General features: G+C 41.0%; 1 protein-coding gene across 1 annotated transcript; it reads left to right on the top strand.

The window, feature by feature from the left end:
- Positions 1–6: 6 nt before the first annotated feature.
- Positions 7–21,097, top strand: mideasb (mitotic deacetylase associated SANT domain protein b). Its single transcript, XM_024273136.2, has 12 exons — positions 7–1,619; positions 4,627–4,899; positions 5,338–5,668; positions 5,753–5,819; positions 9,168–9,310; positions 9,411–9,514; positions 12,975–13,050; positions 13,392–13,480; positions 15,261–15,404; positions 15,523–15,642; positions 17,051–17,241; positions 18,808–21,097. The coding sequence occupies exons 1-12, from the start codon at positions 198–200 to the stop codon at positions 19,043–19,045; spliced, it is 3,198 nt and encodes a 1,065-aa protein (XP_024128904.1). The 5' UTR covers positions 7–197; the 3' UTR covers positions 19,046–21,097.
- Positions 21,098–24,456: the final 3,359 nt, after the last annotated feature.

Here is a 24,456-nt window from a genome sequence, read left to right as displayed (position 1 = left end):
GTTGCCCATGAATGAGAAAAGCACACCTTCAGACCTGCCCCCCGCCCCCTCCGAGCCGGTCCCAGAGAACTTCGGGGGGATTTCGCCTCCAGCGAGCGGCCTTGATCTACGCGCCGGGACTCTGAAGGCTGGACTCGTGTTTTCGTTTGAGTCTGAAGACGACAGCGGCGCTCGGATCGGTCCGCCTCGGCCCGTTCATGCTCACCATGAGCGTGCCGGCCCAGCAGAAACCCAACGGTAAAAGAACGGGCAAGCGCATCACGTTTTTCACCGATCAGACGATGAAGGAGGCACCGCAGCATCCCGACGGAGTCTTCTACGTCCCGAGCGGCGCGCCCTCGGATCAAAGCGAGACGGCGAGTGCCGTGACCTCCAACCCAGAGGGACCTCACGTGTTCCTCAACTCCGTCATCTTCAGCCCCGATAAGGGCGACCAGAACAGGGGACACTATCAGCAGACTGTACCCATGAAATGGGCCCACCAGGAGCCCAGTCAGCAGCAGCCGTCCCTGTCCCAGCAGCAGCGGGCCACCACATGGGCCACCATGCCCAACTGGGGGCAAAGCTTTGCAAACTATCTGGGAGGACTCAACGTGACGGACGCAAGAACTCAAAACGCGTTTGTCAAATCAATGCACGAGTCTTCCGGCTTACAGGCGTCAAACAGAGCGGCGGAGAAACCCGCCGCAGATGCGTACAGAGACGCAGCCAAGCCCCGGGGCTTGGAGTGGGAGCAGCCGTCTTTTCAGGAGACGCTGAAACCCGGCGCGCTCAACACCCAGCAGCAGCAGGGCGGGCCGCACCCCGGAGGGAGCTCGGTTCTGCAGCCCTTCCAGCTGGCCTTCGGTCAGCCCAAGCAGCACCTGCCGTCGTACTATCAGACCTTTCAGGGCACCCGGGCCGCCCTCCCCAACCCGCCCAACTACCCTGCCCAGAACGCCGTGCCCTCGCATCGCTTGGAGCAGCTGCAGAAGCAAAAGCAGATGCAGCGGCAGCAGCAGCACGTGATCCAGCAGCAACTTCAGCACCACCAACAGATGCAACAACAACAAATCATGCAGCAGCAGCAGCTGCAGCAGCAGCAGCAGCAACAATTACAGCACGAGCAGCAGCAACAAAAGATCCAGCAGCGGCAACAGCTCCAGATTCAGCAGCAAATGCAGCATCAGCAGTTGCAACAACAAAACCCCCATGTGCTTGACTTTTACTCTGGTGCACAAAATGCGCACCCTGAACTGCAGCCCGTCGTGGTTCACTCCCAAGAGTCCTCCGCTCCGGCGGCACCCAAGCCACAGGAGCCCATCATCCAGGACATCACGCCGGAGCCCCAGCAGCCCTCCCACCCGCCGCAGCACCCCCTGCAGCCCGACCTGCCCTCCCTCCAGTCCCAGTCGCAGCCCCGCAGGTCCCGACGGCTGTCCAAGGAGGGGGGGGCGCCATCAGACAACCCTTTCCTGCCGGCCGTCTCCGAACAGAGCAAACCCGAAAACGGCGCCCTGCAGGCGGCGCCAACGGGAGTCATCCAGAGCACGCACCGGAAGCGCCGCATGTCTCAGGAGGTCAACCTGGAGATGCTGGCTCAGGAGGCGTCGGACAGGAAGCCCCCGTTGCTGGAAAAGGTAAAGAAACTCTCCTTTCCCTCTTTTTTTTCAGCTGTTTGCCATCAAACAGGAGAATGTTCTTCTAACGGCGAGTTTTGAAAACCATTATTGTGAAATTTTGACGAGAGCCTCGAAGCCCATTTTCTTCCCTCCGTTATCCTGGGGGATAATTGTGCTGAGACTTCAACTCCCAGCTCAGCAGCAAGAAATGGAACAAATGGCTTAATGTGACTGCCAGAAAAAAAAAAGTGTGCCAAAGATTGTGTTGTTTGTGATTAACGTGTCGCTGGAAGAGACTTTGTGTGTAATCAGCAACCAGTGAAGTGTACACAACAAACTTGGCTGCTCAGATCAGCCCGGAGGAGAAAATCTGGAGCTAAAGCAAGAGTTTACGCTGAAGTTGTTGCCACGGGGAGGGGGACATATTCTTTACAGAGTGAAAAAATACCCATGATGGATTAACCCTTTCCTTCATGTGAGATTCTGCATGGAGTTCTGTTGCTAAGCAGCGTTTGGTGCCCTGAATTGAAGGAGCAGATCATACAGGCTGTGTGGTTACATGACGGATGGGGGGGGCCACTCGCCCGCCCTCCCTCCCTCCCTCGCGTCTCTCTACAGAGAGGTGGGGGGTGCTGGGTTGCCTTGCAGCGCTCAGCAGAATATCTCTCCACCAGCGGTGTAACGGCTGGAGTTTTCCACCGGCAGTCGTCCAGCGTGCCTCTCCGCCCATCGGCCTCGCCACGCTGGGGTTTTTGGAACCGTCCACTGCTGCTTGCCACTCTTTCTTAAAGGAAAAATGAAAAGAATGCAGATGGGGGGGTGGGACTTATCCCTTCAATGAGTAGATCTAGCCACAGAAAGATTCAATGAAGTAGTGATAAAATATTAGATTTTGTTTGCTTTATCTCAGCGAGACCAGCAGGTTAAAGTTAAGTTTGGTGTTTTTCACATCGTCTTTTGTCATATATGTATTAAGAAAATTAAGTTTAAAATTACATTTTCTTCTGAGTATTTCTTTATTTAGGTCCTTTTGAATCAGAAAAAAAATACAGTTTGAAAACTAGCACATTTGTTACATAGGCTGGGCGGGACCACAATCTCCTTGCTCCGCCCCATTCTGATGCATTCACTTGTAGATGACTAGATCTATGTGCATCCTTGTTTTCCTCATCCGAGCCGGCATCTGGTTCCAAACTGTACGACTGGATAGATTAAATAATTGCTCGCCATTTTTGTAGCACCGGTAATGTTAGGCTGAGGATGTAGGCTGTTAGCTGGGGGGAGAGAGTGTAAACAGATGGATGATGGGGAGTGAGAATGGGCTTACTGTGGGCCAACAACTCAGAGGAGTATTTCTAATGAACTACTACTGCTCTGGAGAAACTATGTCCTAGAATTTTTTTTTATTTTATTATTTTTTTATTTTGTTTAAAACTGAATAATACTAATTAAACAATGTTTGGAGCGGGTCTTAAGTTAAGTTTATACAAATTCGATAGCTGTATGCTAAAGCTATGGGTCCTAAGCAACTACAACCATCTAGTTGGTGAAGGACGATGATTTTATTTATTGTATATAATTACTATTATAAAAACTGTACGACCGGATCGGTCCAATAATAGGTGTGTTTGATATCATGCAGGTCGCCTGGATTGCGGTGCATGTTGGGTAGTATTGACTCTGACATCACATGTCAATCATCAAGAAATTATTGCGAGAAAGAGGTTGCGGGTGCAAGGCGTCTACTCAGGCGGGTGCAGCTGGAAATCCAGCTGCAAGCTGTCTAAATTATTACATAGCAATGCATTGTGGGAAACGGTGTCCTGTCATTTCTTTTACTTCAATGTGATGCTGATCAGAAATGACTGGCACTAAATGAAGGAAATCTGTGTATTTTATAATTTTTTTCTGGAAAGTAGTGAATCACTGATGTAAAAATGAACAAGATTTCTAATAATCAGTGGTTATTTGTGTTATTGATGACTTTAAATGTTAACTTAAATTTCAATTTTATTTATTTCTCTGGGACAATGGACATTAAATTAACCCAGTGGCTATTTTTCCATGTTTTGTCCAGGGACAGATGTTAAAAAAATATTACTAAGCCATATTAAAATTCAACAGAATGTTAAGGACAACCCAGACTTCCTGTTCTCATACAGTCCCGCTGTCCGCCTTTATCTCAGGCGCCTTTCCCCGCCCCCGCCTGCAGTGCCTGATCTCGCCGATGATCCAGGTCATCTCAAACACACCTACTGCTTGCCATTATTTTTGTGTCATTAATGCTACCTTGGGGAGGGGAAGGGGGCGGGGTTACTCCTAGCCAACAGTCCCGCCCACAAACCTGAATTGTATTTCTATTGAGCTTCTGCCGCTGGGCATAAAATGCCTTAAAAAAGACAAAAGATTTTTGATTTTTGCCTAAAACTGCACAGTCATAATTGAAAGACTACTGGAAAAAAAGAAGAAGAAATATGGTTGAAGTGGGGCTTAAAGATTTATTACATAAAAATAACAAAAAGTTAATCATCGTATGGATTGATATGTCTCGTATAGATAATGTTATTGGTTTTACATCAACTTTAAGGGAAAAAAGTTAGTTCATTTGTATTTATTTTTATTTTATCTTGAAGTAAATTTGCTTGTGTTTAAAAGTTCTCTTTTTTTGTTTTCTTGATTAATGTTACTCATTAGGCTTTATTGTTTTGGGCTCATGTGAAGCTAACTTTTTAGCTTTTTGCTAGATTTGTAATTAGAGACTTAATTTGGTTTTATTTTTTGTTGTAAAATTAGAAAATTTTGCTCTAAATACATTAATAAATGGGGATTGATTTGCAGCCACCTAGTGGAAACTAGATAAACTGAGCTGTCTCTGGCTGCTTTTGATTTCAGATGTGCTTCAATGCGGAAGTTTCTGGCTGTTCCCTGTAGCTCTTGTGCAGTTTTTTCTGGACCTTTATTCTTTGTGATGTTAAAAGGGAAAGCGGTCAGACCCGGCTGAAGTTCTGCTTTTCTTGTTTTGCAGGAATCCCACCGACCGTGGAGTCCCGCCAACACAGAGGGCATGAACACAAAGTGCCCCAGAGACGACAACCTTTTACCCCTCGTCATCCCTGTATCCGTTCCGGTCCTGAAGCAGGAACCGTCATCTCCCGGACAGAACGAGGCAGCTCTGGCCCCCAACTGGACTCTCGGGCCCGCCAATCCCCAGGACCTGGGCCGGCGGGACCACAAGCCGTCTGTGATCGTCACTCGGAGACGTTCCCTCAGGAATTCCTTATCGGAAGGCTCAGAGCCGGTGGGAACGCGTTAACTTCTGTCCTCCTAAAGTTTCACCTTTATTGAAAATTTAATGAAACAGTATCTGTCAAAATCCTCCGCCATTGATCTGAAAAAACACGGGCGATGGTTTGATACCCCTTCATCTTCTTTGGTTTCATTTGAGCTGTAAATCCTCGACGCCCACCACTCTCCCTTCCCCCCACCATCCTGTCTTCCCTACCCCCATTTCAGTCGTGCTCACTTTTCTGCCTCTGTCATATGGGGGGGATTGTTGAACTGGTTGCCCTGTCCCAGATCAGTCAGATTACTAGGATTTAGAGCGTTGAAAGTGTACATTATGTTCCGTACAGATGAATGTTGGGGCGCTGTCTTTCTTCAGATCAAACTTCTGTGTCAAAGCTCTTATTTTTGTTTGGAAAAAATAAAGTTTTATTTTACCGCTTTTGTGTCCCAGAATGACGGTTTGGAGGGAGAAAAGGACGACGACGGCAAAAAGTCAAAGCGGCGACCCCGGCCCGACCCGCTCTTCATCCCTCCGCCGAAACTCATCGCTCCGCCCGTCTATTCCAGCATCACCTCATACCAAAGTCACCTGCGCTCCCCGGTCCGCCTCACTGACAACCCCGTCACAATGCCCCCCTACACGCCGCCGCCGATCCTCAGCCCTGTCCGCGAAGGCTCAGGCCTCTACTTCTCCACGTTCCTGTCGTCCGTGGCAGCGAGCGGTGCCGGCCTGCCGCCGCCTGCAACCCCAAAGTCGGCCACGCGCAGCCTGCTGCGTTCCAGTGAGTCAAACAAAAAAAGATGTCTACAATTAGGAGTTATTTTCACATCTTTACATCGGTGTCTTTGCTGTCTCTGATTTTTAGACAGCTGTGACATCACACCGCCAGTCCTGTCTGCCATGAGCGAGGCCACGCCTGTCAGCATCGAGCCGTAAGTTCCTCCATCACTCTGGGAAGGGTGGGTTTCATAAGTCCTTTCATTTGAACATTAACTGATCAATTATACATCTGTAAGCCCTGCTGTAGTATTTGACTGTATATGAGAACTGGACGGAGTGACCCCTCCCACCTGGTGTTCCAAACAGGAAGTGGCTCCAAGAAGCCAAAATTCCAAAACTCTAATGAGAAATAAATTATTATTATTCAGTCATATTTGATATAATAGCAATTTTTAGCACGTTTTTGCAAATTCTAATTTGTTTACATTATATTATTTCTTTAGTTCACGATATAAATCGACGAGTCAGCCCTCAATAAAAGCATGTGGTGGCCCCGACGACCAACATTTGAAACTTTTGATGGACAGATTTCGTGTAGCCCACTTTCAACTACCTCACTTCTGGTTGGTGAGAGTGGTTGCCATAGAAACAGGGACTAGGGGTGTATTCAGACTGGAGAAATCTGTTGGTCCTAACCAAGTCCCTTTGATTCAGTCTTGAAACTAAGAGTGAACAAGAGCTCAGTGTGACTGAAATCGAACCAAGACCACCTCGAAAGATGGGTCCAAGAGGGGTTTCTGGTCCCAGACCAGGGTCCACTTGGGGGCACCCAGACTGCAAATTTGTTCTGGATTATTGGGGGAAACTAACTCTGGTTCACTTTAAAACAAACCAAAAATGTCCAGTCTGAATACACCCCTAGACTAACTCAGATCAGCCACTGCTTACAGATGACGTGTGGTTCCAACATGGCGGTCTCCATATTGTGAAAAAATGGCCACTGAATTTTATTGGAACTGGAAGTGGGTCATTTCTTTTAGGGTGATGTCACACTCACACGGTCCAGTTCTCATTTATAATCAATGGCCACAGTTAGCCCAGTTCCTAAAGTTTCTTTTTTTTGGACATCTTTGCCTTTTAATTTACATGTTGTATTTGGGGTTTGGATTTAAACGCTGCTTGATGTTGAAACAGAATGTCATCATAACTGCTTTACATGTTTACTCACTGCTTCATTACCATAGTAACCGCAGCCATCCCAATGCTCAGATGGTGTCTTATAAAAAAAAATGAAACAGGGATTTATTGGTTTTTAATGTTAGAAAGACGGTTAAGATACAAGAAGCTTTTGAATTTTTATTCTTTAGGAGTTTTCTTTAAAAAAAGAACAGGAACTTTTATTTGGTTGTTGGAGGAGATTTGCGATGCAGGTGGTTGAAAGTCCCCTGATTCAGGTTTCCTCTACAGCTGCTTCCAAGGCAGTTTTTCAGTTCTGTAGTTGTTGTTGTTTTGGTTGTGACTTCTCTGATTTCATGTAAATAAGGAACGAAGAAACCCAGCAGTCGTCAAGTCACTTTCATGAAATGTTATGCGATCATATGAGTGATAAAACGATGGATTATGAAAACATAATTGGCTTTATTTAATAATTACATTTTTGCACCTAGTGGTCATTTAGTGAACTGTCCTGGCTCCAGGGGGAAGATTAAAGCTGTGTGTATTTCCCTAAAACCCTAAAATAATATTGAAACTTCTAGAGTTTATTCAATCTGCTATCTGAATAATCTCTAATCTGAGTAATCTGCAGTCTCATAAAAGCATTCAAACCCAAACCGCTGCCATGGCCTCAAAAACATGCGTTTTTGTTTGCTTGAACCAGAACCTGCTGTCACTCTCCAGCAGCACAGCTGAACCGGGTCTGCTCCAACTCTCAGCGGGTTCTTTAAAGTGTCCCTCCTTTTTTTAAATTTTGCTTGGATCCCACTTGGAGCACATGTTCTGGAGGTCACGGGTCTGGCTGCTGCTTCAGTCACATGCACATCATGATAGGTATTCAGGATGTGTGAGAAGCAGCAGTTTGCTGGGTGTCATCAACAGAGGCTTAGAGGAGGAGGAGGAGCCTGATATGCAAAGACATTTTTCATTGGGTTCTGGTAGTAAAGTGGAGCTTTGAGCACATGGTGTTTGCCGAGCGGCCGTCCACCTTCACACACTTGGCTCATTATAGAGCAAACCTGATGCCAAGTGAGTGTTTGTTGACTTGGCTGTTGTATCTGTTTGAAAAAGACCAGATAGATTAAGGAAAATTGTGTATTTTTGGGGCACTTTTCTAAGGAAAATTAAGTTTAAATTGAATTTCTGAGTATTTTTTTATTCAAATTGTTTTAAATTAGGGGCATAAATGCAGATTTAAAGAGTTTTTGTGATGTAGAAAATAGGTTGAGTTGGCCACAAGCTCTCTGCTCTGAACTCTCCGCAATGGTGAGGGGAAAGGGGGCGGGTTTGCCCCCACGCAACTCATAGGTGAATTTCTAATGAACTTCTGCTGCTCTGCAGAAACTATGTCCTAGAAAATGATGGAAGTTTTTCTTTTTTTTGGCTAAAACCCCCCCAAATCATACTTAAAAGACCACTGGGAACGCTTTTAAAGTGGATCAAAAGATAATCTTTTTTAACAGAGGGATTAAGAATAAAAGTGTGGATGGAATTAATGAAGTAACTAATTATTTGAAAGGTGCTCAAAAACAAAAACAAGCCTCGCACGTAAACAGCCCCTGACAGCTGGATGTGTTTGGCCAGTTCGGCAGCGTTGGGTGTTTGGAGTTGCATCACCGCAGAGACCTGCAGGAGTGGGAGCGAGAGCGGTGTTGGTTTACTGAGGCCAGCTGCCCAGCAGCCAGCGAGCCTTCCCATAAATCCTGCTGCAGTTTGGTTCGAGAAGCAGCCCACCTCTCTTCCGAAAATCACAGAATTTGAGCTGGAAAGACGGAAGGCTCACTGGAAATGCAGGAGGAGGGAGCGAACCTTATATTTTAACTTTAACTGTGGTTAAAGTCCCTCTTATTGAGCTATTCTAAAAGTGTTCCTAGTGTTTTTTTAAATGATGATTGGCATTTTTAGCTAGAACTGGAAATTAAGTGTCATTTAATATGACATAGTTTCTGCAGAGCGGCAGGAGATCATTAAAAATTCATCTCCAAGTTGTGGGTAGGAATGTTGCGTATTGTAGTCATGAATAAGCTTAATTTCCAACAAAAGTTTTTCGTTTGTTCCTGATTTACAATTTGAATAAAGAAATAATCAGAAACGCAATTTAGAGCTTAACTTTCTTTATACATGTCCTTCATTGTGAGAAAATGCCACAAGAACATGTTAAAAACACTATTTTCATTGAAGTGGGAGTTAATTTATGTTTTCCACTTGACTGCAAATTAAAAAGGTTTTCATTAATTTATGGTTTAGTCGTTTTATTGAGTTATGCTTTTAAATTTCTCCACATTTTGACTTGGTGAAACCAAACATGCCTTCCATGTCTCTTCTAACACGGCTGTTCCTTCCAGACGGATAAATATCGGATCCCGGTACCAGGCGGAGATTCCCGAGCTGAGAACGAGGTCCGATGCCGAGCTGGATCAGCATCGAGCCGAGCTGGTTTGGACTCCACTGAGTGCGCTGGAGGACAAACCCGACTTAAAGCAGAAAGGTCAGAAAAACTAGACGGAAACTGGGAGATTTTCAGCATCATCCTGAAACTTCTTGCGGTTAGAAAATGATTTCATAACTCCAACAATCCCATATGACAGTGGAAGACCTCATGCACCTGGCCTGCTCCAGCGTTGTGTTCGGAGGAGGCACCAACCAGGAGTTAGCTCACCATTGTCTGCACCAGTGTGAAGGGGACATAATGGTGAGTCGGGCAGAACAATCCATGTTGACCAGCTGTGCAGGAATTCCCACAAAGACCAGAAACATGTTCACACACATGACCAGGTTTTTCCTTTTTTTTCCATGAACACCCCCCTTCCTGATCCAGAAAAAAACAGAACAAAATGTGAATTTTATTGAAACATTTCAAATCTGCTTTCTACTATTTAGAAGCTTTATCCGATCTGTTTTTAAAAAATATATTTTTAAGTTCTGTTGTGTGAAATGGGCTTTTGTTTCGTCTGTTTAAAACAAAAAGTCCTTTAAATTGGCTCTTAGCTACTCTTAGAGGAAAGTATAGTCGGACACAGAATCGTTGAACGCCTTCACTGGAACAGCTGAGCCTTGCTCAAGGGCAGTGTGAGGGCAGGGCAAACCCGGCTGGCAGATTTCAGCATCTGTTAGGGTTATGAAAAAAATGCTGCTAAATACAAATTCATATTTCTATTATTTAAAATAAAAATGTTATCCCTGAAAGCTAATACAATCAGAATTAATTACAAATATATTAGTTTTATATGATTATGACTAATTCTTGTTTCTTACTATAAAGCCACATTTTTTCAACTATAATGTAAAAACTTTTGAAGTTTCCTTTTTCTTTCATTTTGGGGGGATAAAAGTATATTTTTACTAAGTATTAATCAGTTTTAGCTTAAATTCTAATTAAATTGATGCATTTACATTTAAAGAAAAAAAAACAATCAATAAATGTATCAAAACTTGGTAGATTTTGAGCTATTATAAAAGCATTAATAAGAATTTCAAGAAAACCAGAATTTTAAGGCCTAAACGATGAAGTTAGTTTTTAAATAAATGTAATGCTCTGATGCTGATCAGCTGTATCTGAATGAGAGCTTAGAGGCTAAAGTCCTGAATAATTTTTCGTGTGCAGAAACTGTTTTTTTTTTCTTCTGTTAAACTGTCACTGATTTGAGCGGAAATGACTGATCTGCAGAATTTCACGGCGCTCCGTTCTGAAACTGCGGCGGGTCTGAGATGACTGTAATAGTTACAGTTTAGGTTTTCATCAGCAGAAGCTGCTGCTCACAGAAAACATCTGCCCTTTTTATCAGTAAGCCACAAACTTCGATGAAAAGATCACTTTTAGAGTATTCTGACTTATTTCAAAATGTTTCAGGCCTCCTATCAGCTTTTTAAGATAATTAGCAATAAAACAAACATTTTTGGAGACTTAGTCTGAAGAATAGAACTGCCACTCACACACATCCTGGGAACAGACTTCTGAAGTGGGATCCTAATTTTGTGGGCTTTAACAGGTTCAGACAGCTATAGGATTATCCTGCAAACCCAAATAACTGGGTTGTTTAAATGAGAGAAACTGAAAAAAAGAACAAACTAAAAACCGTCTTATAAATGTCATCATTTATGGATTTGAAGACAATTTCACAGGCAGGGATCAAAGTCTGAACTGTTTGGTTATTTTTAGTGATTTTAAGGATTATTACAGAAAGTAGTAGAAAGACAAAAGTGCAGCAAATACAGAAAACAAACCTCAAATACTGACGAGCTGCAGCGTTTATGAACCATACCAGCTAGAAGAGGATCATACAGAAAGGCAGATAGAAGCAGAAAGTTTCCGTTTGTGAGTTTGATTTAAAGTATCTGAAGGTTGAGTGTCTTCCACTGCAATGGTCCACAAGCTTTATCAAATTCAAATCAAATTAGACAATATTTTTCACTGACCGGTCATAAATTGGAATTTTTAATCTTCCGGTTTATCTATTTTCAAAATAAAATGCTACTACAAAAAATGTAGTTTAAAAAATACAAAAGAAAATTGTGTTTTTTATTTAAAATGTTTTCAGATGATGAAGATTCAATGAATCAAACTTGTTCATTTGTAGAAAGTTGTTTCTGATTTGAAAAAAATCCACAATGGAAAGATTATATTATTTTTTCCCCATGGAATGACATTTTAACTCTAAATCCAGTCTGTAATTGTCTTTCAGAGCAAAAATATTTTGTCTTGACAGAAATCTTCATTCATTAAGTACTTTTTTCAACACAAGAACATTTTCTGAGCTAAAGTTTCTGAACGGATGCCGACCTAATTATGCCTTCCTGTAGGAAAATTCTCTTTTTTACAAGTTTCCACAAACCAGTATCTTAATTTAATTAAATCTTCATTCTTTGTAAAATATTTGAGCTTTGTGAGGAATATTTTCCCTTTAGCGTCAAAGTAGAGGCTAACAACCGAATGCTAGCTTCAGCTACGTTGGACTTTTAAAATGTGAGGGGTAAATAAAGCAAAATAAAATGACACAACCGCCGTAAAACTGGTATTTTCTGAATATAATATAAACCCAAATCCAATTTTATTATCTACGTGTGTGAAACATGAGTCAGTCGCAGCATATAAGCTAGAGCGACTTCTGTCCAAATAATTTCGTTTGTCGAACTCTCAGTTTTATCTGTGAACAGCAGCTTTATTGTTTTTTGAAGTTGAAGGTTTTTATTCAGTTTCCTCACTGACTTATTTCTCACCAAAGAAACTTTCCAAATATGTTTTATTGTTTGTTTCTTGTTAGCATTTAGCTACTAGCTTAGCAATCCAGGCACCCATGCAGCTAGTCGCTTTAGTCACATGACCAAGACTGGTGTTGTGACAGAATCCAGCAGCTTTCCAAAATAAAACTTCCTTCAGAATTGGAAAATAAACTAAACAGAAATAATCCAAGTTAGTGAATGCTTTTCTTTAAAAAATCTTTTAATCTTATGTGTCTTGTCAAATAAATATTGTTTTTAATTTGAATTAAAACAGAAAAAGTGACTTGCATAAAAATAAATCAGAAAATGAGACTTTTGACCTCCTCTTGCAGTTCAGATGTTTTTCTGTTATCATACTGAACTTTACAAATTGCATGAAGCTCCAATTTTTTGGCTTTTGCTGATCAATAATTTTGTCATGGAAACCTCAAAACAACACATTGAACAGCCGTTATCATGTTTGTTTATGAAGTGCGAGCTTTGTTTTTATTTTCCTCCGATTTGAGCTTCGTCCAACCCGAATATGGACTTGGACGGCAGCATTTAGAGAGCTTTGAGGTTCTTACTGGTGGAGATTTGAGGCCCCGGCGACCAGGACTGGTCCAGCGTTGTCTAGGAAACCACGAGAAGGTTTGGTGGGGGCCGTCAAAGCGCCCACTCTCTGCAGCAGTCCGGCTCAAACGGCATAATTCATGCACAGTTGGACGGCTCCTCTCAAAGAGCACAAGTTAACTCTCACTTTGACTTTTGCCGAGCGATTCTAGTCGTGTTGAAGGGAAGGAATGAGAGACGGGCGATTATCTCACAGATTCCACCGTGAGTCATTGTTTGGCTCAGTTTTTAAAGCAGAGAAAGCAGAACTGGAGCAGTGTGAAGTCTGTTTCTGTGCAGCTGCTTTCAGGTCAAATAAAACACGTTTGTTTTCGTTGCAGGCGGCTCTGTCCATGCTCCTGCTGAAGAATCCAATCTTCCCCCGGTCGCATCACCTGTCCAGGTATCATTACTCTGGTAAGTGGTGCCTCACATGTTGCCCTTTGTCCTGCATGAAGTGAAGAATTTGAAAGTCGTTCCTCAAAGCAGCAGCTGTAGTGGAGCGAGCGTGGCGTCCTGGATGACTGGAGGCTTGTCAGGGTCAGTTTGAAGAGAGAGGGGGGGTGTTACAGCATGTGTCTAATCCCAGGGAGAAGACAGGAGAGTCATTGTTTATGCAGTGTGTGTGGTTTAAAGGACAGGGGGCGGGACTCATCTGCAGAAAGTTTTAAGGGTTCGAGTTTTTTTTGTTTTTGCCACAAAAGGATTTCATCTTCCTTCCCGCGCGAGTCTTTAAGTCTGCATTCATGCCTCTGCAGGATCAGACAGCTGGACGGCAGCTGAGAGACGCCAGTTCAACAAAGGCATCGGCACGTACAAGAAGGACTTCTTCATGGTGCAGAAACAGGTACGAGCGGCTTCAGAGGAGGACAGGAAGCGCTCTTTCTCGCCGTACGGCTTCAGCCCAGTCAGTTCAAATAGTTTTTATAGAACAGATCTAATTACTGATTGTCTTATCTGCAAAAAGATGTTGCCTAAAAGTAGGAAAAGAATGCCAAAGTTAAAATGAAAATCCACAAGAAACAAGTAAAAGAATCTGTCCATGCCTATATCATGCTATTCTAAGTCTTTCAGAGTAACCGATACCCATGAAAGAACAATTTTTTTTTAATCTATTAACCTTTATTTAATCAGGAATTCCCATTGAGATTAAACAATCTCTTAAAGGAGTCGTGGCCTCTTTCGTGAGCTCTTTTCTTACACGGAGGTAAGACGACTTGATCACTGAGGCTCCTCCCATCACTCCTTGTGGGTGCCGCCCATTTCATGACATCATCCTAGAGCCGGTGTTGTGCCAAGATATGAATCCCCTGTCGCAGCTTAACTCTTCTGATTTGATTTGTTTCGTTACACTCGTGTTTTGTCCTAAGCGTAAATAGAAGGTGGATGTTTACGATACAGTTTATTCTGGGGCTTTTGGGAGTTTAATGTCATATTTTTATTTTTTTCTCCACGTATTCTACATAAAACAACAACTTTTTGTGTAAAAAAAAAAAAATGACAAAAATACTTTTGTTTGGCTAATTTAGGATAAGAAATATGATTTATGTAAGTGACTTTGATATGGAAACATTTAATAACGGACAATTAATAATTGCTGCTCCTACTGCAAATTATTGGGGGGCCCAGATTCTGGCAGCCTGACAGAATCTGGGCCCCCTATCATTGCTTTTTGTAGAAAATTTGGGAAAAAATGCTAATATGACAACAAACTTCCCAAAGCACTAGGATGAACTATATTGTAAGCATTCACCTTCTTTTTATGCTTTATGGGACAAATCTTGATGTCAGAAGTCGTTCTGCGAAAAGGCATTCAAATTCTGGCAGGGGATACATAACCTGTCACAACACCGGATCTACGATTGCATCATGAAATACCATTTTGGAGTAGTTTTATGTGAGAAATTAACATTTTAGCACACTTAAAAGCTCAATAAAGTTGATGTTGCATGATGTAGGCCCTTTTAGCAAGACAACTTATAATAAAATATCAACAAAGAGTTCCACACAAGCATTCAAAAAGGAAAAAACAAGTTAAAAAAGTTAACTGTAGATAGAATTACTTCAAATTCAATGTTTTACAGCCCAGAAATATGTAATTTTTTTCATGTTCCGAGCGAATAGTTTGTAATTCTTGAGTTTTTATGAACTTAATTATAGTTGATTGTGATTGCTGTGACAAAAAACTAGTGAAATAGGTGGAAATTATTAATTTTAGAGCAAAATGCGAATAAATACGAGCATATGTCTACAAGTTTGCTCGTCTTAATAAACCCTTATAAAATCTAAAACTAGCTCTTATTCTCAGATAATAAATCAAATGTATTGTTTTCAAAATGATAAAAAATACTAATTTAACTTATCAATATTTATTGAACTTCAGAATAAATTTAACCAAAAATTGCAGTGAATTTATTTTACTCTTAAATAAGAATTTGAAGGGAAAAGGTTTTTGACTCATTTTTATATGTTTTTTTCTTATTTCAATTATTTTGTGGTAAGTTAAAACAACTTAAAAATTGGTAAAATAACAAAGTTTCAGATCTTTGGAAGGATGTAGTGAAGCTTTTTCTGCTAATCAAGTAAAATCATGGAATTATTTTCAACTCTTAACACCTGGCTTGCAGGTAACCACCAAGACCGTCGCACAGTGCGTGGAGTTCTACTACACATACAAGAAACAGGTGAAGATCGGTCGCAGCGGGACGCTTGTTTACGGCGTGGCCGAGCCCCCAGAGAGCCGGACCGCCGCGGAGGATCTGGACCTCAAGGTCGGTCCCATCAGCGCCTCCTCTGCTGCTGCAAACATTCTGTCTATGTTGATGCAGACAAGAATGTTTTCACAAAAAAAAAAAAAGCGTCTCATTAACTGTGCATGTGGGTCAGCAGGGCTCTCACACACTGGAGCTGCAGCCGGAGGAGGACAGCAGGAAGTGGGAAGGTTCGCCTGACAGGAAACCGGATGTCTGTCCCACCGGGGCGACGCACACGCTGCAGTCCACCGAGAACGTGAGTGTGACTCTGGATTTATGAAGGAGCACTAGCAAAAAGATGCTTAAAATACGTTCATTTCTGTTATTTTTTTGTTTTTATTTGCTATGTTTTCACACTTAAATGGTTCATTCTTTAAAGTAAACAAAAATAAAACAAGTTTAATAACTATGATTTTATTTAATAAGAAAAATCTTCCAAGCTTCTCTAGAATAATGTGAAAATTCTACTGTTTACTGAGCTAAATCTTAGATAAATACGTGAACGAAGTGAGTGGAGAATAAATTAAAAAAAAAAGTTCTGCCCATGTGAAGATCTAGAGCATGGGTCTGCAACATTTAACGCTAGGAGAATCAGTTATTAAAATGGGAAATAGTTTGAGAAATTTTTTTAATTTATGACTTTAAAAAGGTTTTAAAAATCGGAAATTTAACTTGAAGAAATGTTATAATTCTGGATTTATTTCTTTTTGAAAGTTTGAACTTTAAAAGTTTAAACATAAGTGTGAAAACATTCATGAACGTCTGAAAAAAGTGTATAAAGTGTGTCATGAAGAGCATTAAAACATCTTCGTAGATAATGTCTTGAACGTAACTCCTGCGATAAACGAGGGAACTGCTTGGAGCAATGGAGAACTTTCCTAGAAATGACAATGATCAAAATGATTCTGAAAACCAGCAGGGATTGATCCAGGAAGTCCAAAACGCGGCGTGCGCATGGCTCTGCAGGGCTCTGCGTGGCTGCAGTGTTTGCATTGTTTTCCCTGCAGCTGCTGGTGTCCTTATCATCAGTAAACAATGTTAAGTAGCAGCAGAAATGGGATAAAAACAGCTTGACTTCTTCGTCCTGCTGTTTCATATTCATACAGACGCTTTATTCAAAGCCGTCGGCCCCTAACTACCAAGTGTTTGTGTTGGTTCACAGAATGACTGGACAACTGGGTAAAAAGATGCACCTTTGTTACACTAGAATATAGATTTTTGGAGGTTTGTGAAGCCCCGCCCACCACATTTAGTCTGCATTGTTAGTAATCTATGATGGTAAGTGACTTATTCGCAAAGCAAGAAAGTGATCTCCATTTACTAGTCATTTATGTTTGAAGTTCTCGTTTGATTCTTCCTCAGAAGTAGAGAACTGAAACATTTTTCTTTTTTTTTTTACTTTTTAAGTTGAATATCAGGTTATAAGAGCTGTGCTGTGTTGTTGTTGTTCAGCCTCCCAGTTGTGAAACTTTACATTTGTCCTTTTGAACTCCAGACGTGGCACGTGTGCTGGGTTTGCTGCCCCCTGCTGGACTGTTGGTGGAATGTCCGTCAACATGACTCCACCAGAACCTTTTAGTTTCTGTCACGCTTTGACAGTTTAGAGGCGCTCGTCTGCACGCTCTCTACATGGTTTGCACTAAAGTCTTCCTGTTTGTGTGCAGGCTGGGCCGGTCTTCATCGTGAAGAACCAGGAACACGTGGTCAGAGACCCGCCGCTGTCCAGGGTCATCCATCCGCCTGCCGCCAACCCCAAACCCCGTTACGACGCCACGGCGCGGCGCTCCAGCCCCTCCGCAGGCAACCAAGGGCTCGCCGGTCAGGAGGGGGAATTCCCCTGCAAGAAGTGCGGCAGGTCAGTCCACACGGCGCCGTTCACGCACGCCAGCAGCTTTGCCCGCCAACAAACAAAAGTTGAAGCACTAATGCCCACTTGGAATATAAATGAGTAAACAGACGAGTGTCTGACAGAAGAGAAACCATCCTGTCACGGTTTGGTTGAATAACGGCTCGTCCTGCAGCGTCGGCCAGCCTTCTTATCGCCAACTGTGTCCTAGCAACAGGAGCTCAGATAAGGCCGAGCGCCGCTCATCAATGAAACTCTGCCTGGCGTCTTGAAAAGAGCCGCATGCTGCGCTTTTCAGAGCGTTTTTTCTTTTTCTTTGGGCTGAATCTGGTCTCAGGAGAATGTGTTAAAGCTGAGTCAGCACATCAAGTTCCGTTTTCACACTTATTCAGGACATTTTAACTCTCATCCTTTATTCAGGGATCAAGTTTATTCATTTTATTTTTTAAATTTAGAACATTTTTTTAATACTTAGCAATTCAAAGTCTATTGAAAATTACAATGTTTAGATTGGTATAGTGTCCACTGTTCTGCTTTTATCAAGTATTGCCTTTTAAAACCAATTTTTATACAATAAAAAAATCGAAAGTGTAAGGTAATGTACCTTTTATGACAAATCCCACCTATAACTATGCAGTTTTAACAGTTAAATGGAAAACAATTAACATTAATTTATGAATTTTCCTCCATTTTATATATATAATATTTTCCATGAACGAAAATCAAGTGCACTAGAAATTTCCCAGAATTCTTTGCAAAAAAACTAGCGTGTATTGATGCTCACTAGATTAGCGAATATAGACCAAAATGCATTGTGGTCGAACAATTTCCAACAAAAAAAACGTCTTTGGAATAGTCCCTCCACATTTTCACTAACAAGTTAATGCTTCCTGAACGCAGCTGTGTCTGCAGCTCACCGCTCCTCCAGTGGATCAAATGAAGAGAACGTTTCACACACCCAGGAACATGAAATCTAATGGGGCTTTGAGTTTAACTTTAAATACAAAATCCAGCCTTGGACGCACTTAAAATATGTGCAGGCATAAAATATATGCAGCAATGTGCATCTTGGCTCCATGTATGTCGTGTGGCCAACATGAATTTCCTTCAGTTTTTGTGCTGGTCGCATGTAAATACGTGCAGATAACATCAGCCATTAATTCATAAACTACTTTTTGCTAAGAGTTGGTTTATGTAGCATTTATCAATTATCTTATAGGTTTTAGCATTTATGTCAGTCTATTAATGAAATTTAAAATGCTTATGAGATTTGGCATCTTTGGTAAAAATCTTCAGCTTTTTGCTCTTTATGGGAAGCTAATTTTTAATGTTGCTTATTACTTAAAATGTTTGTTGAACACTTAAACTCTTAAAATTTTAAATTTTACCTAAGGAGTTATCTGACTTTATTGAAATAAGTTTCTGAAAAAAGCAATTTTTAAAAAATTCAATATTGTATTTTGAAAAAATTATTATTAAAAATTGAGACGTTTGGTCTAGAAAACTTGAGTTCTAACAGCTGGAAGCAGAAATGCAAACTGCGACAAACTGATTAATTCTTCTTCCGCTCTGCAGGGTTTTCTACAAAGTAAAGAGCCGTAGCGCCCACATGAAGAGCCACGCCGAGCAGGAGAAGAAGGCGGCGGCCCTGCGGCAGAAAGAAGCCGAGGAGCGGGCGGCGGCTAAGGCGGCGGCCTTCCTGGCTGCGGGGCATCAGAACGGGAAGCTTTTGGGCAGCAACAGCACCAACGAGGACTTCTCGGGCGGAGAGGACGAGGAGGACTGGCAGCTGGAGGAAGGTCGCAGACACTGACGGGGCGGGACGTCCTGGCAACATAAAAACTCTTTTGACCCTGAAAGCTTTTGTGGGAGTTTCCATTTTTGTAAACTTTTCGCAGACGCCCCCTTTACTCCGCCTGAAAAGCTGTTCTCCAGTTTCCTCTTTGGTCACAGGGCTCGCTGAAACAAAAGCCATGCCGCTTCCTCCGGCTGCCGCCCGCCTCTTTCCTCAGCACTTTGAGCCTCGCCTCTTTTCCTTTTGAGATTTTTTTGTTTTTCTCCATCTCTTTTGCATCCCGGACGTCACGGCGACCACGCTGCTCCGTTCTCCGAGACAAACGGACGACGGCGAAGGAGCTGACCGCTGCCAAAGGAGCTTTTCTGACGCATGAAACGTTTATTTGGGCTTTACTTCCGTGAACCCCCCATCCTCCCGCGCTCCCATCCTCATCCTTCCTGTTTACGCCTTGGATGTTTTTGGTGTTTTTGATCTCGGAATGACAATCAATTTTACACACTTGGTGTTTTTTTGTTAAAGTGAACATATATATATATATAAACACACAAACATTTGTTACTCTGTCTTTTGTGTAGTTCTATCTGGTTCTTGTTCATTAGTGAATATTCCTGTTGGTGATTTTATTAATATTATTATATCCTGGTTTTGGCTGCAATTTTATTTTATTTTATTTTTTTTATTTAAAAACAGAGTTGATGCTAGTTGCTGCCTGTTTATAACTGTGAGAGTTAATATTATTATTGTTGTTAATAATATTTTTGGAGGCCAGAAATGAAGAAAAAGGCAGAATCGTATGTGCAATAGAACAAGTCTGACCCCCCGCATTTGTGATTGGTCCGGTCCTTCGACATCCCCCTCCCCGCTGTCAATCCTGGAAGCCTTTCAGTCCATCCTGTGAGCGATGGCGAGGCGTCATTTGTGTCCGCAACAATCCAGAGTTCACCTACTGCAAAAACAAACACAATTTGCTGCAAACCGGCAAAACGTGTTCCCACAAACGTTCATGTCTGAAGTAAAACGTTCCAAAATTTGCAGGTGGATCTGTCAGTTTTAGAGAGAAAACGGTTTGTCCTACCTCACTTATTTTGCTTCTGCACCCCCCTCAGACTGTTACCTTATAAATGGATAAAACTTTGCTCTCTGAAATACATTTATCGTCTTTTTAACATATTTTTTTCTGGAGCTCAAACTCGACGTTTTCTGCTGCTTATCACACAAAAGGTTCTACTTGTTTGGATCTTTATTTCCTGTGCTGTCCTGCTGGTCTTCTTTCACTAAAATAGATGGACTGAAATTCGTCTTGGATTTTCAAAAAGCACCTGTGCCAAAAACTAAGAAATTCAACATTTTCTGAGCGGATATCGTTCGGTTGGAGCACTGAAACTTTCCTTTTTTTTTTTTTCCTCCAAGATTCGTTAATCAAAACATATCTCTACGTTAAGCCCTTAAGCCTGGAGCCGGTGTCTGTTGCCGTGGCAACAGATGGGTTAAAGGGTTGTTTTCTTATAAAGGACAAAACATAGTGGGGGTCGGGGAGTAAAGGCTCCGTGAGTTTACCCTGGGTCTATGCAGAGTCTGTTGCGTGTGAGCGAGCGAGCGACTGAGTTCTCTTCTTACTTAGAGGTGTGTATGAGTGCCGTAAAATTTGCTAGTTAATAGATAAAAAAATTGCAGACTGTTCACATGTTTGATATGTTATTTATATTTCCTGATTCTTTATCTTGAGGCTCTTTTTTTAAGGGGTTCACACAAAAAAATAAAGGTTTCTTTGACGGATAGAAACCACAAAAGATTGGCTATAGACTTTCTTCATTTCATCCAGTTGGTTAAGGGAAACTAAAGGGGACAAAAAGGTTTATTTAGCTAAAAATGAGACGTGTATATGAAAGCAATTCTATGTTTGCATAATTTCTATGCTATTTTCCTATAGGGTTTACACTAACGATGAAAAACAGAAAGGAATTTCAAGTGCTTTTTATTACGTATTTGTTTTGATTTGATTTTTACGCCTGTGTTTTTTAGTAATGATTTTATGAAGCACTGTATATTAAAGGATTTAAACATCCACATGACTGTAAGGAGTCTCATTTTTCTGTTAAAGTAACATTCTTAGCTTAGCTTTATAAAAAGAAGCAAAAAATTTATGAATGTGCCGTTTGACGAATCAGAGGCTATCAGCACTTTTAGCAAAAGTAGTATACTTTAAATGTATTTTATTAAGTATAAATATAACCATTCTATAAGCCATGCATGAGTAGTGTAAAAAGTACATTAATGGAATACTTTTTCAGACTAAATTGTAACATTTTAAATTCACAAAATACATAGTATGTAAAATGTAAACTCCTAGTATAATTTAGTATAGACTACATATACTTGTAGTATACTTAATTGGGCTACTTAAACAGCCAAAAAAAATGGGCACTTTCATTTAAAAAAAAACATTTTTTTTTCAACTGTTGTCAATTATTGATCGTGTTTAGATTGATTTAAATGAGCTATATTTATACAATTGTGTGATTTTGATACCATTTCAGCACAATAAAAACGTTCAAAATGGACTTTAATACTGAAAGGACAATGTTGTTGGGTTGATTTAGCCTAAATAAATCAAAGTGTAATCTATGTAAAAATCTGACTTTTTCGTTTCAAAGAATTGCAAACTGGTGCTTTTCCCGCCTATTCCTTTTTTTAGAAAAACATTTACTAATAGTAATATTTATTATATGTTTAACACTTTGAAGTAAATACGAAGTAGTGCAATTTCCCACTTCCTGTAAACATAACGTCAGACCGGAACCGCGCGGTTCTTCTAGCGGTTTCAGGAGGGAATGTGTTACACGGACAACAGGCCGTGTTACAAAACAAACTCCAATGTGTGAGATATAGCGATATAGCGATAGCGAATTGTTTTTGAGAAAATTGCACTTTTCTTTAAAAAAATTTTTTTAAAGTGAAAACACTGTTAGCTCTTCTGATAGCATCAATGCATGTTAGCTTCATTCTTTTATTAGTCACTAATTCTTCACAAAGAAGCTGCTCAGCAATGTCCTCCAATCTGAGGGGAACGAAAAGGTTCCCAGGAGGTTTAGTCACGTGTTCTTTGGGTTAGCAGGCTTCCTCATTTTCATCTTCAACATCTTAAAAATCAGAATGAAACAAACATCTAGAGTAAATTTCCTGAGACAGATGAACCTCTGCCAATCCACCAACAAATGCCCCTACCTCTGAGTTCCACCAAGAAGAAGTCATAAGATAATACTGATCATTGTAATAGATTACATGGAGTCTTCTTACATGACATCTAGTTATCCAACGTTTTCATTTAACTTCTGAAATGATCAGAAAGTACAACCATCCAACATCAGCAATGGATTGAAATAACATAAATAATCCAATTTAAATAAATAGGGTTCAATTTTACCCCTTAATATTTGTCCCTTGTAAAACTCTTGATTGTCAGTCCCGTTCCTCATCCACAGAGTCTTTAGCTCTAGAAACCAACAGCTTATAGAAAATCTGCATTAAACAGAGAAACTTCCAACTTGTCCATCTGCCTTCATCAAATAACAACTGATATTAATGGAGATTTATTTACAACAATAAATAGTTCTTGACAGTGATGATGGTGAAAGGATGCTGATGTTGTAGCTACCAGGACGACCAAAGAGGAGGTTCATGGAGGTGGAGTAGGAGGACATGAGTGTGTTGGTGTGAGTGTGGAGGAGGAGGATGGAGGTGGAAACCGAAGAGGGAAGCTGAGAAACAGACTTTATCCTTGTAAATCGTCCTCAAGAGGGCAGCATTGTTACAATAATTCATGCAGGAAAGTGGAAACAAAAGATATATAAAATTTGTGGAAAATGATTTTGTTTCATGAAATTGTTTGGTTCCACTAAATGATAAGGGTGAAGGTTCTTCTTAGAAGATTCAGATTAGGTCTTTTATAAGCGGAAGAGACAAAATTTATACTTTTATTTTTGTCTTTATTAATGAAAAACCCATTTAAGTAAAGAATGTATGTGTTTTTATTAGCAAAATCAATCAAACAGTTATTAATTTCTAAGTTTCAGATCTTCAGGATGTGGTTTATTGGAGCTTTGCTGCAGCTCAGCTTCACAAGTTCTTGTATTTCAATTTTTATAAACCTATAAACGCTTTTTAAACTTATATATATATATTTTTGTAGTTTTACATTATGTTTTTGTTACTCATCCATCAGATATCCTGTTTTATGTCTTGGTACTGTATATATTTTATTAGAATTTTTGTTTTGGGTCTTAGCAACTCTCGGCTCGAGGCGATAATCAACCTTTACCTGATGTTGGTCTGCGGCTGACGGGGGTTTCCTCTGCTCTGCTTGAGAGCTTGTAAATGTGCTCATTTCCCCTCAAACCTTTCCTTCATGAGCCCCATGCAAAGATTTGATGCCCAAATTAAAGTTTATTAGCACATTTCAGCAAACATAAATCTCACCAAATATGTTTGTCGAAGCTTTAAACAGTTTTTTTGTTATCTGATTCAAGAAATAACTTCTTAATTTTCTAAATTTCAAGACATAAACTCCCTGTTAAACAAGTGAAAATGTCAAAATTATTATAAGTTGACATAAAACTTTAAGATTTAAAACAGAATAAATGGACACCAGTGAAGCACACACATTAAAGTAAGCCATTATAGTCATTTCTACTTCATTTCCATGGTAAATCCTAAAATCCGGGACTCACAGCTTAGTTTTATGAGGGATTGGAGTTATGGAGCGTAATGGTTTGTGCAGCCATGGATCCAGCAATGCAAATGAAATGATCCCAGCACTACAGCGAGCAGCAGGGCAGTCTGGGAAAGGCGAAGCGGAGCAGCATGCAGCTCAGATGTGTCCTCGCCTCCTCTGTCTGTTCCAGTTCGTGGGAGGAAGAGGAGGAGGAGGAGGAGGAAGAAGAGGAGGACAAAGAAAACAGGAGGAAAGAGAACAGAGGCGTCCTGGCACAGAAACTTTATGTGATCATCCTTCATCTGCAGAGAATTAGAAATGGAAGATAGATCAAAAGATACAGAAGACATTTCACTCAATCTCTGGGTTGTTTCAACTTAAAAAAATTGAAGCTGATCTTTTATTTTTCACAGACGTCTAAAGAATGTTTCTATTGAAAAGATCTATCACAGAGACAGAGAGAAATCATAAGTTATTAAAAAAAATAAAGTCAAAATCCTCCAGATAACTTGTGTCCAGAGAAACATGACAACCGTGGCCAGGTGCTCCTCCCGACAAAGAAGTGACTGTAGGGATTTAAAAAAAATGTCAATCCTGATGCCGAAGCTGGAATGTGGGTGTGTAAATCCCAACAGGAGGAGTGCTGTGATCATCCTCAGCCTGCATTCATGAGATTTTTGTGAACGGAGCCAAAGACGAATGCCTTCAAACAGTG

Source organism: Oryzias melastigma, linkage group LG22 (genome assembly GCF_002922805.2).
Source record: "Oryzias melastigma strain HK-1 linkage group LG22, ASM292280v2, whole genome shotgun sequence".
NCBI lineage: Eukaryota > Metazoa > Chordata > Actinopteri > Beloniformes > Adrianichthyidae > Oryzias > Oryzias melastigma.
Note: the sequence above shows the minus strand (reverse complement) of the source record. Positions and strands in the feature narration are given on the sequence as shown.